Source organism: Pyrus communis, chromosome 14 (assembly GCF_041283825.1).
Source record: "Pyrus communis isolate YQ-2024b chromosome 14, ASM4128382v1, whole genome shotgun sequence".
NCBI lineage: Eukaryota > Viridiplantae > Streptophyta > Magnoliopsida > Rosales > Rosaceae > Pyrus > Pyrus communis.
Genome location: NC_142578.1, coordinates 1,005,854 through 1,019,234, shown reverse-complemented (window position 1 = coordinate 1,019,234; position 13,381 = coordinate 1,005,854). Strand labels below are relative to the sequence as shown.

The following is a 13,381-nucleotide window of genomic DNA, read 5'->3' as shown; positions in this document are numbered from 1 at the left end:
CGTAAGAGGCCCTTAAAAAATTACTTTAAAAAAAGCGCGGGAATTTTCAACCAAATTAAGCGGTAAAATAAACAACCGACAGCGTATTACCCGCCCGTTTAGACAACCAAAATCAATCAGCCAATCCTATTCCGCCACATCAGCATCCACAACTTTCCCTCCATCAACAGGGCAACGTGGCCCTCTCTCATTGGTCTGTAATAATCCCCTATTAACACACCTGTTGGTGGAGCTGTCATCCGCAATTTTGTATCGCTGCCTCCTTACTTTGCCATTTGCTCCTCTTCCCGCCGTTTTCTCCAACATCAAGCTCTTCGTTTTTTTCATTTTTCATAAATAAAAAACAACTAAATTAGAAAAAAGAAAAACCCCAAACCCAGAAGCAACGGCAGCGGCGGAGGAAGGAGGAGCAAGCAGATGGGCATCAAAGATCTTCTCAGATTCTTGAAGCCTTTCATTGCGCCCATTCATATAAAAAAGTACGCCGGAAAGCGGGTAAATTTCAATCCCCATTTCTTTTTCTTTTTTTTTTATAATTATTCTCAGCTAAATTTCAAAATTTTTTATTTGGGTTTTCTCTGAAAATTATTCCATTTGATTTTTCAAGCTTAAATTTGAGTGCTTTGGGATTGCAGGTGGGTATTGATGCATATTCATGGCTTCACAAAGGGGGTAAAGAAAATGCCACCTTTTATTCTGTCAAAATATTTTCTTTGCTGGTTTTATTTGGTTTTTGAATCAGTTGGGAGATGGGATTTTTATTTTTAATCTATTTGTGACTTTTAAGTTTCGATTTTGTGTTGCGCAGCATATTCATGTAGTTTGGAGCTGTGTATGAATTCGAATAGCGAAAGGAAACTGAAGTACATTGACTACTTTATGCACCGGATAAATATGCTCCGCCACCACAAGATAACACCGGTGGTGGTTTTTGATGGCGGGAATGTACCTTGTAAGGCCACCACTGAGCACGAGCGCCACAGGCATGTTTACTTCATTTCGAGGATAGCCATTTTGTTTTTAACCCCTCGTTTTATCAATTTTGTGTGGACATTGTGTTTATGTTCTTAATGCACAACCTTGTTGCTGATTCAGGAGACGGAAGACTAATCGTGATTTGGCAATGGCAAAATATAAAGAAGGGGATATTAGAGCTGCCACTGAGCTCTTCCAGGTACTTAAGTTTGTTCAAGAAGTGTGTTGCATATCTACACATTACATCGAAAAATCATTAAATGCGTAAACTTTGAGCTGAACACATTACTCATGTATTACTTTTTGACCCATGTCTGTACTCATTGCTTAGTTTTGGAGATTACAATTATGTTGGTTAGCTCTCCTTATTTATAAGCATCTCCATACTTACAATGGATGGAACTTGATTTAAACAATGTTTGTGTTTATCGACTCATGACTCTCACGGGATGTTGAGAAACAAGGTAGGCATAGAATGTTGTTCAAAATCGGACTCAGTTTCTATTAAAAGATCTAATTTCTCCCCATTACATCGAGTACTTATCGTGAATATTCAGTATTGCTAGTTCTAAAATTCGTATCTTCTATCTGATTTACCTACTGCGTTGGTTTCTTCATTTTTAGAGAGCAGTGAGTGTGACACCAGCCATGGCACATCAACTGATACAGGTAATTTACTTGATGCATGTTCATGGTCAGGCCATTCTGTTCATATTATCATTGCGTCTTACTTTCTATAAAGTTCTGGTTAAATCAGCATACCAGTTCCTTTGCCTTTACCTTTTGTTATTGGATTCAAACCTAACCCCGAGTTCCTGAATACTTTTGCACACTATTGGCCTTTCAGGTTCTGAGATCAGAGAATGTTGAATTTGTAGTAGCTCCGTATGAGGCTGATGCACAGCTAGCATACCTGTGCAGTCTCGAAGCAGAAAAGGGTGGAATTGCTGCAGTGATTACAGAGGACAGTGATCTTGTGGCATATGGTTGCCAAGCTGTAAGACCTTCCATAAACCTTTGATATGGTGCAGATGGAGGTTGACTCTCCGACTGACTTCTTTTCAATCACATGTTATTGAACTAGCTGGCGTTTTGTTTGTTTTGATTTGCACTGGTTGCAAACAGATTGTCTTCAAGATGGACCACTATGGTAATGGCGAAGAGATAGTGCTGGAGAATGTTTTTAATCCAGGGAGTTGTACACCTTCGTTCCAAAATTTTGATCAGGAATTGTTCACAGGTTAGTACAAGTTGACAATGAAGTATTATTTTTTTCTATCTGCATACGTTTTAACGAAAATATCTTTGGAGCTACGTCATCCCTAAGCTATAATCTGAAACAGTAACAAAATGTGTGTCTTGGCTGTAAAAAGTACTTTGAAAGTATGAAGTGGACCAGTTTTTGATCTGGCATTTTTTGCAGGCATGTGTGTTTTGGCTGGCTGTGATTTCCTTCCGTCTGTTCATGGAATTGGGATTGCAAAAGCTTATGCCTTGGTTGCTAAGTATCGCAACTTAGATCGTGTAAGTATGGTGTACACATCTTCGACAATCCTACGCTTATAATTGATTTTTCTACTCTGTTAGAGCTTTCCATGATGCCTTATGCTTCATTTCGTGGTGGCATTCTTGCAGGCTTTATCGGCTCTTAAATCGCAGAAGGGCAGTCAAATGGCTGAAGATTACCCCAAATGTTTCAGAGAAGCTGTTGCAGTTTTTCAGCATGCTCAAATGTGACCAATCTGAGACTTGCATACTAAGTAATAAATATTCCGACCTTTTCTATTTGGTTCAATTAGTGACTCCCGCTGGCTTTCTATACTTTGATGTAGATACGACGCTGACAAGAAAAAGGTCAAACATATGAAACCAATTCCACAAAAGCTTGTGCAGTCTTTAGGTGGAGAACTCGATTTTCTTGGACCGTATCCTTGTGTTATTTTCTCTTTTCATTTTTGGGTTTTAACATTTCTTACAATATCTGCATTTCTTTTCCTTGACCAATTACAAATTGAACTAGAGAAATGCCTTCATCAGTAGCTACTGCAATTGCTGAAGGAAAGTTGGACCCCATAAATATGGAGGCCTTTGATCACTTCCCCGCTCCAAGACATCATCCAGATCCTATCAAAAATCGAAATTCTGATCAAACCCAGAGAACTGCGACTGCGGTTGTATCTGCAGAAGTTAGCTGTTTTGTGTCCTTTCCCTCCCTTAAAAGTCAGAAAGATAATACAAGGCATACAGGCAAGTTTTGTTGAAGTTTCTCCGCTTTCAATGCCCCTACATGCATCTTATATCTGCTTGTGGAAATTTTAGTGCATAATGCATATGTTTTGCGGTGCTACAATTTTGTTCTACAGAAATGCGGAATCCAGTTTTGGATGAGAACGCGTGTTTGGATGAAGTTGCAGCACTAGCAAAGCTGATTGTGCAGTCGAAAAATAATGGAACAATGGAAGGGGCAATGGCACCCAAGGCCATCCCATTGAAGGTTCCTCTCAGCAATCCTTTCAAGAAGCGGAAAGATGAGATTCGCTCGGATCAAACAGGTAGCGAAAACACTAAACAAACTTCGAATGCAGCTCCTGAGGTGGAAGCTTTGGGCATGAAGGTAAAAGTTCTCGACAATGGCCCCTCCAGAAAAAGGAAAGTTGATGTTGTTCACTTGGATCATATAGTGAGTGTTAGTGAACGGGTTTCGGGCGTGACGGAGATGGAGTCTTCGGACATTGTGTGTATAACTCCAGAATCTCAGGAAAGTGTAAATTCTAAGCTTCCCAAGGGAAGAAGGGTGGTAAAAAATGAGAAGGTGAAGAGAAGCAGCTGCAAGAGTTCTGGGAGTAAAAATGGCAGCATCTTGAATTTCTTTTCCCGTGTATGATTTATTTCTCTATAAATTATTTTAATTCTCAAATTTTGACATTCTTTTGCTAGTTTTCTTGAGCTATTGTTGGGTTTAAGTAGCGAGGTAGATTTTCAAGAGCTTGCGGAACCTCTTCCGTGTTTAGTTCAAATTTTTTTCGATGACTGTTTTGAGCCTGCTAGAGTTAGACTAGTTCTTTAGTGTTTCTTTTCTCTTTTTCTTCCATGTTATTGAAAAAAGGCAAATCTATTAGTAAATCATGATTGGAGGATAAAATTTGGAAATTTTAACACAAACTTCACATACTAATTTTTGAGATGGAAAAGTCTTTCATTATACGAATTGGTAGCAACATAAACATCATTACCTTGTTTAGTGGTATTTCTCTTTCAATGTTAGGAGAACTTCTAAGTTTGAATTTTTGTCCATTCTCAACATCACTAGCTTTTGAGAACAAACTATGTTCTTAGATTTATGTGGTTTAACGTAACTTTGTCTGTTAAGTTTGAACTCAAGACATCCTCTAGCAAAATAAATGACTAACTCTCAAGAAATCAAATCATCATTTACAACTTGAATATTTGCTTGAGGTTTTGAATTAAAAACCACTTTTGTCATATTTTTCCTTAGTAAAAGTTGGATTAAAAACTATAAAAAATGAAAAAAAATTGTGCCATGTCATTGGTAGCATTGAAACTTAAGTTATAATCAAGGGATGCCCTTTTGTCCCACATCGACGCAGCGCCGGGGGATGCGGCGGGTAGAGGATATAAAATGGAAGGAAAGGTAAAGAAACAATTACTTACCTGGACGGGGTTAATGGGCGATCAAGAAGGCCCATATCCTAGGTTTGTGACCTCCGTTGCACTTAGGAGGGGTGCTCTCCTATGGTCTCACCAAGCGGGAGAGCCAACGTCATAATTTGTGTTAGTGGGGGCCTGCGTGCGCGCGGCCCCTATCATTTCTAGTTCAATATGTTTTGGGTTTACATTTATGTATTTATATAAATATGTGAGAAGTAAAGAAGAATATGTAGATATCATATTTATTATGTTTTTATATTTAGAAACATGTACAGTACGTAGATCTTGAGAGAGATGTTTGTTTTTAAACACAAAATACTCGGTGCGAGAAGTTAAAAAGAATGATCTCATGAGAGACGTTTGTTTTTAAACACAAAATACTCGGTGCTATAAGTAAAAAAAGACGTTGTGAGAAGGACGTAGAACTACTATGTAAATATTTTATTTGGACGGGGTGATACTTGTGCTAGGATTCTTCTTGTTTTCTTTAGCTGTTCTTTATGTCGTTTCAAAGTGTAGGTCACATCTGCCATTAAGGCCGGTATGGTTGGGCGAGCAACACTTAGACCTGGAGCTGTTGAAGATGTCGTAAATCACGCCCAGGTCTACGACAACGCTGCTCACAAGGCCGAGGAACCTGTAAAGAGATTGATGCACGATGAACTACGATGAATTCGAGACTGTAACTTTTCTATATTACATATTGCCGTTAACGACGGCTCCATGGCGTAATTTTTTATATCCTTGCTTTTTCCATGGTTGTGCTTCACAGTACAGTTAATAGTGTTATTTTGCACCCGCACTCTTATTTTCATGTTGGTTTCTAGAAGCCAGCATTGTTTAAATACTTGCAACGTATATTTTTATCTCCTATCATATTTGGAAACGAGAATCTTTAAATGACCGAAACGATGAAAATACAAATCCTAATTGATAGAGGGGAGTTTTAATGAAAATGGCTTGAGATAAGTTTATTTTGACAAAAAATCTTCTTACAACTTTATGGCTTTTTAGGCAAAATAGTCGCATAATACATCACTTTGGTTTTTTAGATTAAATCAATAGAAATGGTCCTTGAGATTGTCCACCATCCATTATTTTAGTCATTCCTTTAAAAACTCCGTTAAGTGTCCCGTAACTCTTGGTTGAAAATTTGGGCAATTTTCAAAGTTTCGTAACTCAATCGTTTCTTAACCAAATTCGACTTATAATATATCAAAATGAAAATAGGAAAGTGTAGAACAAGATTATACCCATCTGGAAGCCCAATGGTCGCCGGATATGGCTAGAAAATAGCCTGAAAGGTGACTAGTCCGCAAGAAAACTAAAAAACTCGCCAAAAACTAGATAAAGTTTAAACATTCATAACTTCTTCAATACTCAACGAAATCGAGTGATTCAAAAACGAAAATCATACTTCTCGAAGAGACAAAGATAATGGTACCTTTCATGATAGCTAACTCAATGTGGTTTGGCTAGAAAATGGCTCGAAAGTAGCCAACTCGAGACCAAGGCAGTTACTTTCGAGTCATTTTTCGGCCAAACAACGAGTTAGCCATCTAAAAGTTACCATTCTCTTTGTCTCATCTAGATGTATGGTGGACAATCTCAGGGATCATTTCTATTGATTTTCAGTCTCAAGGACTAAAGTAATGTATTATGCAAATCTCAAGGACCATTTTGATTAAAAAAACCTAACTTTATTTAATTTAAAAAGCCTGAAATTTAATAAAAAGAACAAAATACAATATCTATATATATAAAGGGAGAAGACCAGTTTGGTGAAGCATTCAAAATACCAAAAATTGTCCTTCAAGAATTCTTAAAATTACAATTGAACCATAAGAATTTAAAGTAATTCATCACATTTTAATTTTGAATGAATTTTAAATTTAAAACTTTAATTAAAAAAAACTCCCATGTTAGTGGGCGGTTTCATGGTTTTGCTTCATTTTTTTTATGAATAATTTTTTAATAAAAATATAAAATAGTTATTTAAAAAAAATTAAAAGACATAAACTAATATAAAAAGGTCAATTGCCACACGCGTATGCGTGTGGCAAGAGGCTAGTATTAAGAATAAAAGCTAAAGTTTCATCAATAATAAAGAAGCCCACATGCAACACTAATTTTTCTTTTTTTCAGCCAATGCCGCTGACGGAAGTCACATTCAGTCAGTCTATTCCATCAAAAAGTTGAATTTTTCCATTAGGTTTTCAACCGCGTGAAATTTACCGGGGTCACACTCCCATTAAATATTTGTTTGGTTGTGTCCATGTATCTGTTTGCAGTTTGTACATTTGTATTCTTTTTCATGTGGGTTAACTCATCTTTTGTTTTTTTTTCCTTCTTTTTTTGGGGTCCAATCACCTTTATTTTCTATCTTTTGTCTGGGTTTGGCCGTCTGTGTCCTGATGAGGATTGTCTGCCTTCCATTTTTGGTACTTTATGTGTTTTTATGTTTGTATAGTCACGGTTAAGTTACATTAAAATTTTATATTACTATTTATTTTATCTTATTATTTTTATAAAAAAAAATATATATAAAATATTAATATAGCTTAATCGTGACCATATAAAATAAAAGAACACAAAAAAAATATCGAAAGTAGAAGAACAGACAATCTTTGTCCATGTGGCCTCGCCCTTTTGTCTGCTTTTGTATTTCCCGTATCAAATCAATTGTAATTCCTGACCAAAAAAAAAAGAAAAAACAATATCTAGGGAACAATATTGAAAGTAGAATATATTATTCAAAAGGCACATGTCGATGAGATGTATGACCTGACTTGTGAAGTTGAGCATGCTCAACCTATCCCAACAATGCTAATTATCAACCAACAAGATGATATTATCAGGGAAGTAAGTTAACTAGTTGTGAAGAGTAAAGAAATAATTTAAAACTCGTTAGTGCTCTTCAAAATCCTTATCTAAACACAACGTAGTGAAAATCTTGGCTCATAAGGCTGAAAATCTCCTAGTTTTAAAACTCATTATTTTGGTTCAGTTTCAAAATAGATGTAATTTTGTTGCAGTTTCAAAAATAGTATGGATTATTTTGGTTCAATTATAGAAATAATGTTGATTATTTTGGTTTAATTTCAAAATAATATGGGTTATTTTGTTTCCTTCCAGAAATACTGTAGATTATGATGGCCTAATCTTCAAAAATAATGTGGGCTATTTGGGTTTAGTTTCAAAAATAGTGTGGGTTATTTTGTAATAGTTCCAAAAATAGTGTGATTATTTTGGTTCAGTTTAAGAAATAATGTGGTTCTTTTGGTTTAATTTCGGAAATAGTGTGTTTATTTTGGTTCAATTTCAGAAATAGTATGAGTTATATTAGTTCAGTTTCAAAAATATTGTGGTTATTTTGCTATAATTCTAAAAATAGTGTTTATTTTGTTTTATTACAGAAATAGTGTATGTTATTTTAGTTTAATTTTCAAAAAAAGTTACAATTAATAATACTAAAACCAATATAAAAAGTGTATACACTATCTTATTACTTTCACATCTTCCGAGACCATGCATATTTGAATAAGGTTGGCACCGGTCGAACCTATTACATTTTACACTATTTTTTTGGGTAAAAAAAAATATGTGGCCCAACATATATTTGACACAAAAAAAAAAAAGGTCTTTTCCTTCTAAAATTATTATTTTTTTAATGTAAATCAAATCAATCACTTTATTAGACTATAATATTTTATTGAATCTACATCTTTAAAATAATAAAACTACTCTCCACAACCCATGTGTTCTCTACATCCATCATCCTTTTCTATCTTGGTCATTTTCTTTCTCTGTTGCTCTCTCTCGTTTTCTTTCTCCGTCTAAGTTTCAACTTTCTACAGCTGATGGGCGGCATATTGCTGACGCGCAGTAGCAAACTTTCTATAGATGACCACAATTTCTGCTAGAAAGATCATAGGGGCTTGGGTATTTAAAAAAAATAAAAAATAAAAAATTAAACGCATCAGCATCAGTGCACCGCTACAAACCAAAAGCAAACCCATATTCCAACAGGGTCAAAAGATTAAAGGGGCGGAATTCTCACTCAGTGGCAATTTCTGACGAGAAAAGGGGTGGCCGCCCTTCCTTGTCCCTCTGCTCACTTCTCTTCGACAATGGAGGAGTTGCTTCCTATATTTGCTTGGGCACCTCAAATGTAACATCCCATATCGACCAACGAAAAGGGGATGATGTGTCGATGATATTTGATTTTGATCTCAGGTCAATATTTGTTGAATCCCCATTGTTGCGAATTTCCCCAATTTTGGACACATTGCCAAACAACCACGACGGTGTAACCCAGTTGTTGGGGACGAATTATAAGCTCGTATTTTACACGGCACATCATGAATTTAATTTTTAGCGTTGATGAATACATGGTAGTGGCTAGGAGGAAGACTGAAATGACTACGAGTCTTCAGGCCCCCAAAGGTGGACTCGCCACCATCCAATCCCTCTAAAAAAAAAAAAACACATTGCGGAACACAAGTGATGACAAATGTAATTCCATAAATAAAAAAAATATTACAAGATAAAGTTAAGCACTTAAAACTTTCCTCGCAAAAACCAGAAAGAAAGGATTCACTAAAACCCACCTACTCCAAGCTGCAAGGTCACGATCCCTGTTAAAAGACAGCCAATCTGTCTATGAAAAACGCCGTTCGTGACGCACCAGACAACAAAAACTATGTCACGATACTTTACAATTCATAAAAATATCCTTTCTCATGTTTCCATCATTTGGAAACTCGCAAACCCATGAAATCCGGCAAAACCTCCCATCTTTCTAATTCTTTCCTTGACCCTAAGAAGCCCTCGGTGTTTCTTCATTGCGGAGTCAACCTCCAGACACGAACAAATGCATCCTCGCCAGAGCTTACCACAGTGTCCTCATCAGTGAAAGTTATGCCGTAGACGCCACCCAAGTGTGCACCCTTAATGGTTACACGGCTTGCTGGAGGCTTGTCGACTTCATATATGATAACACATGTGTCAAGAGATCCAGTTGCAACCAGTGTGCTATCAGGAGACCAAGCAAGGCAGTTTATTCGAGCAGTATGGTACAGCATGTTCTTAAGCTTGATCTGGAAGAAAATAAAGCACAATCTTTCATATAAAAAGCATGAAAAATAGTATCATTAATTAATGATTAATTAGTCCAACAATAGCCAATAGGCAGGAATCATTCTGAGTTCCAGTGTGCTACCACATAATCTATCTGAACGTAGTTTTAGCGTTCGATGAAACATCACGTCACAACGGCATAATTTAACAGATCCAGTTCCCAAGTTCTCAGCAATAAAATTGCAATAGATATGAAATCATTTATTTGAGATTTTAATATGCACATCTATCATTTCATAAGCTAGACTCAAATGTCACAGTCAATAGTGTGCTCACAAGAAAGATATACTTGCCTACAAGAACGAACTGGATACAGATTTTACCAGTTGAACTTGATCACTTTGCCTGTATCATACTTATGTCTCCTAAAAATCATGCATTTGACTAAATTTGGATAAACAAGGAAGATCAGCTGATAAGGGATTGATGCATACATCTAAAACTTATACACACGCATGCATAGACACACAAAAACATGTCTTATTTTATCCTTTTTCACCATAAATGTCAATAATACCCGAACAATGGTTGTAACTTAATAATATTAGAATGATGAAAACAAACAGTGGCCGAGGACAATGTGCACACTACCTCTCGAGAGGCACGGTCCCAGACGACAGCTTCTCGGTTCAAGTCTCCTGATGCAAACATAGAAACATCAGGAGAGTAACGGATGACAGAAATGGGTCCCCGATGCTTCTCCAAAACCGCCTCTTCATTAAGTGTATCACCTGTTATAGAATACATATGCAGTTTACCGTCCTGCCCACCAACAATGGCTTCACATCCATCTGGTGAAATAGTACATGCAGTCACAGTGAACCCAAGGTTTATAGTTGATAAAACTTTTGTGCCACGGAGCATGACAACTCCTGCATCAGTTGAAACCAAAGCAAGTTCAGGAGATAGAAGCGCAAGGCTTATGTCATTTGGCTGACTTCCAATATCAATAGCCTCTGCATCTCCACACTGATCACTGCGGAGAGGAACTCTCCAAACCTGGGTAGTAAAAAGAAAAATGCAAGAGGAAAGAAACTGAGATAAGGCAAAAATCCGAATTGGGCAAAACAGTTTTCATATAGAATAAAATGCAAAGCAGATACCATTGTATTGCATGAAACTAAAAAGAGTATACAATTATAGTCACCTTATTGTCAAATCCACATGAAACGATTTCTTTGTCAACTGCTGCTAAACACTTTATTTGAGAATTCTCCTTCCTTTTTAACTTTCCGCCGTATCCAGCACCTTGAATCCATTTAACAATAAGACCATCATAGCTACTAGACAACACAAGTTTCGGGTCACTCTTTAGAACAGCTAATGAAGTAACATTCTTCATGTGTCCGGATATCAGTAGAGGGGCTTTGTCAAGGTTGCTTGCTGAGAATATACTAATGAAGCCTCCGAGAGAAACTGTAACAATATGATCGTTCTGCCATAGACACCCAACTAGCATGTCATCCACTCCACCTGACCCAGGAGGGGGCAATGTTTTCTTCAGCTTCCCATTATTATCCTCAGACATCTCCCATACTTTTGCCGACTTGTCGGCAGACACAGTCAGAACCTAAAATTTAAGATGGAACCGATCAGCATATTCAATCAAGGAACCAAGACAAACAAATTTATAACAGAGAAAATAAAAGGACACAAAGTTGCGATCTTTATAATGCGGTGAAGCAGATAACAGTTGGTCAGGCCTAATTATGTAAAATTCCGGGTAAATAAATGAACATCTCATGTTCTACCTGTTTACCATCAGGACTCCAGCTAAGAGCATAAATACTGCCTTTGTGGCCATCTTCCGAGGACAGCTCTCCGATCTTATCGGCAGTCTTTCCATCATAAATAATACCACTTTTATCTGAGCTTACAGTGATAAACTTACTACCATCTGGAGAGAACCTTATACAATTCACGAAATTTGAATGATCCCTAAACATCCAAAATTTGAAAAATACATCGAGTCAGGGAAGCAACACAAACAAAAACACCCAGACAGATATACAAAAGTACAATGTGATTAAAGCAATAAGATTTCGAGTTAAATCATGCTAATGAACAAACCTGAGAGACAGCTTGAATTTGAAAGGCGGTCCTTCGTAGAAATTCACCAAGAAATCCTCCCCACAAGTAACGATTCGAAAGGGTCTCGTCGGCTTAAACGCGCAGCTTAACACTCGCTTCGAGTGCCCATCAAAATCCCCAACAGTTGAGCCCGAATCCCACCTATTCAATCAATTCAATTTCCATCAATTTTCTCGCTAACCAAACACAAGATGCCCAAAAACCACCAAAAAAGAAACCCATTTCGCAAATTGTAAATTGTAAAATCAAAACGACGAAGCTTACATGAACGCGCGAACGAAGGATTTTCCTTTGCCCTCGCCGGAAGCAACGATCCTCAACCCGTCGGGGGACCACTGGAGGTCGTCGATCCGACCCGAAAGGACCTTGAACTCGTTCTTCAACACGAAGTCGTTGTGGGTCCCCCAGATCCGGACGGTGCCGGAGACGTCGGCGGACGCGATCCACTCGCCGTTGGGGGAGAACCTAGCGACGGTGACGGGGTAGGCATGCTCGGCGTAAACGGCGACGTCGAGGGGGTTCCGGAGGCTCATGATAATTACGGATCTGCCATTGGTGTAGAGGAGCTTGTCGGATTTGTTGTCGCCGGAGATCAGAATCCCACGGCCTCGCTCCGTTGACGGGACGCAGGCATAGGCCTCGGTGAGCTTGGGGGTCATTTTTGGAATTTTGGAAAATATGAGAAGTGTGGATTTGAAAGCGCGCGGTATATATAGGTGGTGGGAGGGTACGAATAGCCGGTGTAGCGCGGTGCGGAGTTTTGGAAATGTTCAAAAGGGAAAGCGGACTTGAACACGTGTCGGTGTGGGAGTCGTCAGATCCAGAAATGGAGGATTACCTTTATCTCCTCCTCCTTTCTACTTTTATTTTTTATTTTTTATTTATTTTGTAATTCGTGCTTGCATGATCGAATTAAATTAAATTAAAATGGTGTTTTCGTGCATGTCTATGCATTTTCGTGTGGTTTAATTTTCACCCATCTGCCTTTATACTAACAATTTAACATACTAGAGGCCTTTAAGGTAAGTGATTCTTACTATTTATTTAAATGATAATTAGTTGTGGGATTCACGTTATATCGAATTTCTACAGTTCAAACTGTTTATTTTTCAAGTTGCACATCTTTTAGATCATTTTTGTAAAATTTTAGCCAAATCGAAGATATTTGATACATCTAATTGAGTTCAAAGAAATTGATGAACATATTGTTTTATAAGAAACAATGAAAATTTTATTGTGATAATTAAATAGGCAAATTATTTCGAATTGAATTGAATTTTCGTAAAAAATAATCCAATAATAAAGACTTATAAAATAGACAATTCGGATCGTTGAAATTCGATACAAAGTGTCCCAAAATTAAATTAATTGGATGAGCAATATTGGGCTTGGGTCACCTCCAAGCCAGAACAAACCATACCGTCCGGGCCTAGCCCACTTTCAGTCATTGGACCTAATTTCAAGCCGAGTTCTGTTTGTTACGAGGAGTAGGGATTGGGGATGACGT

The 13,381-nt window shown here is 37.4% G+C and overlaps 2 protein-coding genes and 1 non-coding gene across 4 annotated transcripts; 2 read left to right on the top strand and 1 right to left on the bottom strand.

The window, feature by feature from the left end:
- Positions 1 to 277: 277 nt before the first annotated feature.
- On the top strand, positions 278 to 4,033 carry LOC137712431 (5'-3' exonuclease family protein). 2 transcript variants are annotated; one of them, XM_068451507.2, is made up of 12 exons: positions 278 to 495; positions 636 to 672; positions 809 to 983; positions 1,096 to 1,174; positions 1,600 to 1,644; positions 1,823 to 1,972; positions 2,101 to 2,215; positions 2,399 to 2,499; positions 2,611 to 2,708; positions 2,808 to 2,900; positions 2,996 to 3,222; positions 3,339 to 4,033. In XM_068451507.2, the coding sequence occupies exons 1-12, from the start codon at positions 418 to 420 to the stop codon at positions 3,857 to 3,859; spliced, it is 1,719 nt and encodes a 572-aa protein (XP_068307608.2). In that variant the 5' UTR covers positions 278 to 417; the 3' UTR covers positions 3,860 to 4,033. The 2 variants fall into 2 exon arrangements, with proteins under 2 accessions (XP_068307608.2, XP_088539965.1); XM_088683839.1 differs by having other exon boundaries at positions 348 to 479.
- A 606-nt stretch (positions 4,034 to 4,639) lies between these two features.
- LOC137714009 (U1 spliceosomal RNA) lies at positions 4,640 to 4,800 on the top strand. The gene has a single exon (XR_011065353.2). It is a non-coding gene; the product is annotated as a U1 spliceosomal RNA (small nuclear RNA).
- A 4,348-nt stretch (positions 4,801 to 9,148) lies between these two features.
- LOC137713682 (transducin family protein / WD-40 repeat family protein) lies at positions 9,149 to 12,616 on the bottom strand. Its single transcript, XM_068453015.2, has 6 exons — positions 12,139 to 12,616; positions 11,854 to 12,015; positions 11,535 to 11,721; positions 10,931 to 11,353; positions 10,375 to 10,782; positions 9,149 to 9,743 (listed from the first exon to the last, which is right to left on the bottom strand). Exons 1-6 carry the CDS (start codon positions 12,531 to 12,533, stop codon positions 9,486 to 9,488), a joined length of 1,833 nt encoding a protein of 610 aa, XP_068309116.2. The 5' UTR covers positions 12,534 to 12,616; the 3' UTR covers positions 9,149 to 9,485.
- Positions 12,617 to 13,381: the final 765 nt, after the last annotated feature.